The sequence below is a fragment of the Colobus angolensis genome, unplaced genomic scaffold, assembly GCF_000951035.1.
Source record: "Colobus angolensis palliatus isolate OR3802 unplaced genomic scaffold, Cang.pa_1.0 Scaffold509, whole genome shotgun sequence".
In the NCBI taxonomy this organism is placed as follows: Eukaryota; Metazoa; Chordata; class Mammalia; order Primates; family Cercopithecidae; genus Colobus; species Colobus angolensis.
Genome location: NW_012118588.1, coordinates 57349 through 58460, shown reverse-complemented (window position 1 = coordinate 58460; position 1112 = coordinate 57349). Strand labels below are relative to the sequence as shown.

The following is a 1112-nucleotide window of genomic DNA, read 5'->3' as shown; positions in this document are numbered from 1 at the left end:
TGTAATCCCAGCACTTTGGGAGGCCGAGGCGGGCGGATCACTAGGTCAGGAGATGGAGACCATCCTGGCTAACACGGTGAAACCATGTCTCTACTAAAAATACAAAAAGTAGCCGGGTGCGGTGGCAGGCGCCTGTAGTCCCAGCTACCCAGGAGGATGAGGATGAGGCAGGAGAATGGTGTGAACTTGGGAGGCGGAGCTTGCAGTGAGCCGAGATTGCACCACTGCACTCCAGCCTGGGTGACAGAGCAAGACTCTGTCTCAAAAAAAAAAAAAAAAAAAAAGGGCCATATCTGATTCACTTATAAATTCACTCAGTGCTAAAAACATGTTCATAAGTACTGGATGATGGGCTGAATGAGGGCTTTTCCAGCTAATGAAGTCTTGTTCCGTTTTTTGTTGTTGTTGTTGTTTTCTTGAGACAGAGTCTCGCTCTGTCACCCAGGCTGGAGTGAGTGGCGCGATCTCGGCTCACTGCAAGGTCCGCCTCCCGGTTTCACACCATTCTCCTGCCTCAGCCTCCTGAGTAGCTGGAAGTAAAGGTGCCCGCCACCACGCCCGGCTAATGTTTTTGGTATTTTTAGTGGAGATGGGGTTTCACCATGTTAGCCAGGATAGTCTTGATCTCCTGACCTCATGATCCACCCGCTTCGGCCTCCCAAAGTGATGGGATTACAGGCATGAGCCACTGTACCTGGCCAAGTCTCGTTCTGTTTTAAAGAAAACTGAATTTAAATTGCTTTATGAAAGTCACTTTTTTTTTTTTGGAAACAGAGTCTTGCTCTCTGTCACCCAGGCTGTAATACAGTGGTGCAATCTCAGCTCACTGCAACCTCCACCTCCCGGATTCAAGCGATTTTCCTGCCTCAGCCTCCCAAGTAGCTGGAATTATAGGTGCATGCCACCATGCCCAGCTAAATTTTATATTTTTAGTAGAGACAGGATTTCACCATGTTGGCCAGGCTTGTGTCAAACTCCTGACCTCAAGTAATCCTCCCGCCTCAGCCTCCCAAAGTGCTGGGATTACAGGCATGAGCCACCACACCCAGCCTATGAACTTAACTTTTCAAATATCTATGGACTTACTCTCATTCTTTTTTTTTTTTTTTTTT

The 1112-nt window shown here is 47.8% G+C and overlaps 1 protein-coding gene across 1 annotated transcript in view; it reads left to right on the top strand.

The window, feature by feature from the left end:
* Positions 1 to 1112, top strand: part of RUFY1 (RUN and FYVE domain containing 1) — a 55387-nt gene that overhangs the window by 26480 nt on the left and 27795 nt on the right. Inside the window, exon 9 of the mRNA XM_011960173.1 lies at positions 775 to 870. Within this exon, the coding sequence (XP_011815563.1) occupies positions 775 to 870 (96 nt within the window). The remainder of the gene's footprint in view (positions 1 to 774; positions 871 to 1112) is intronic.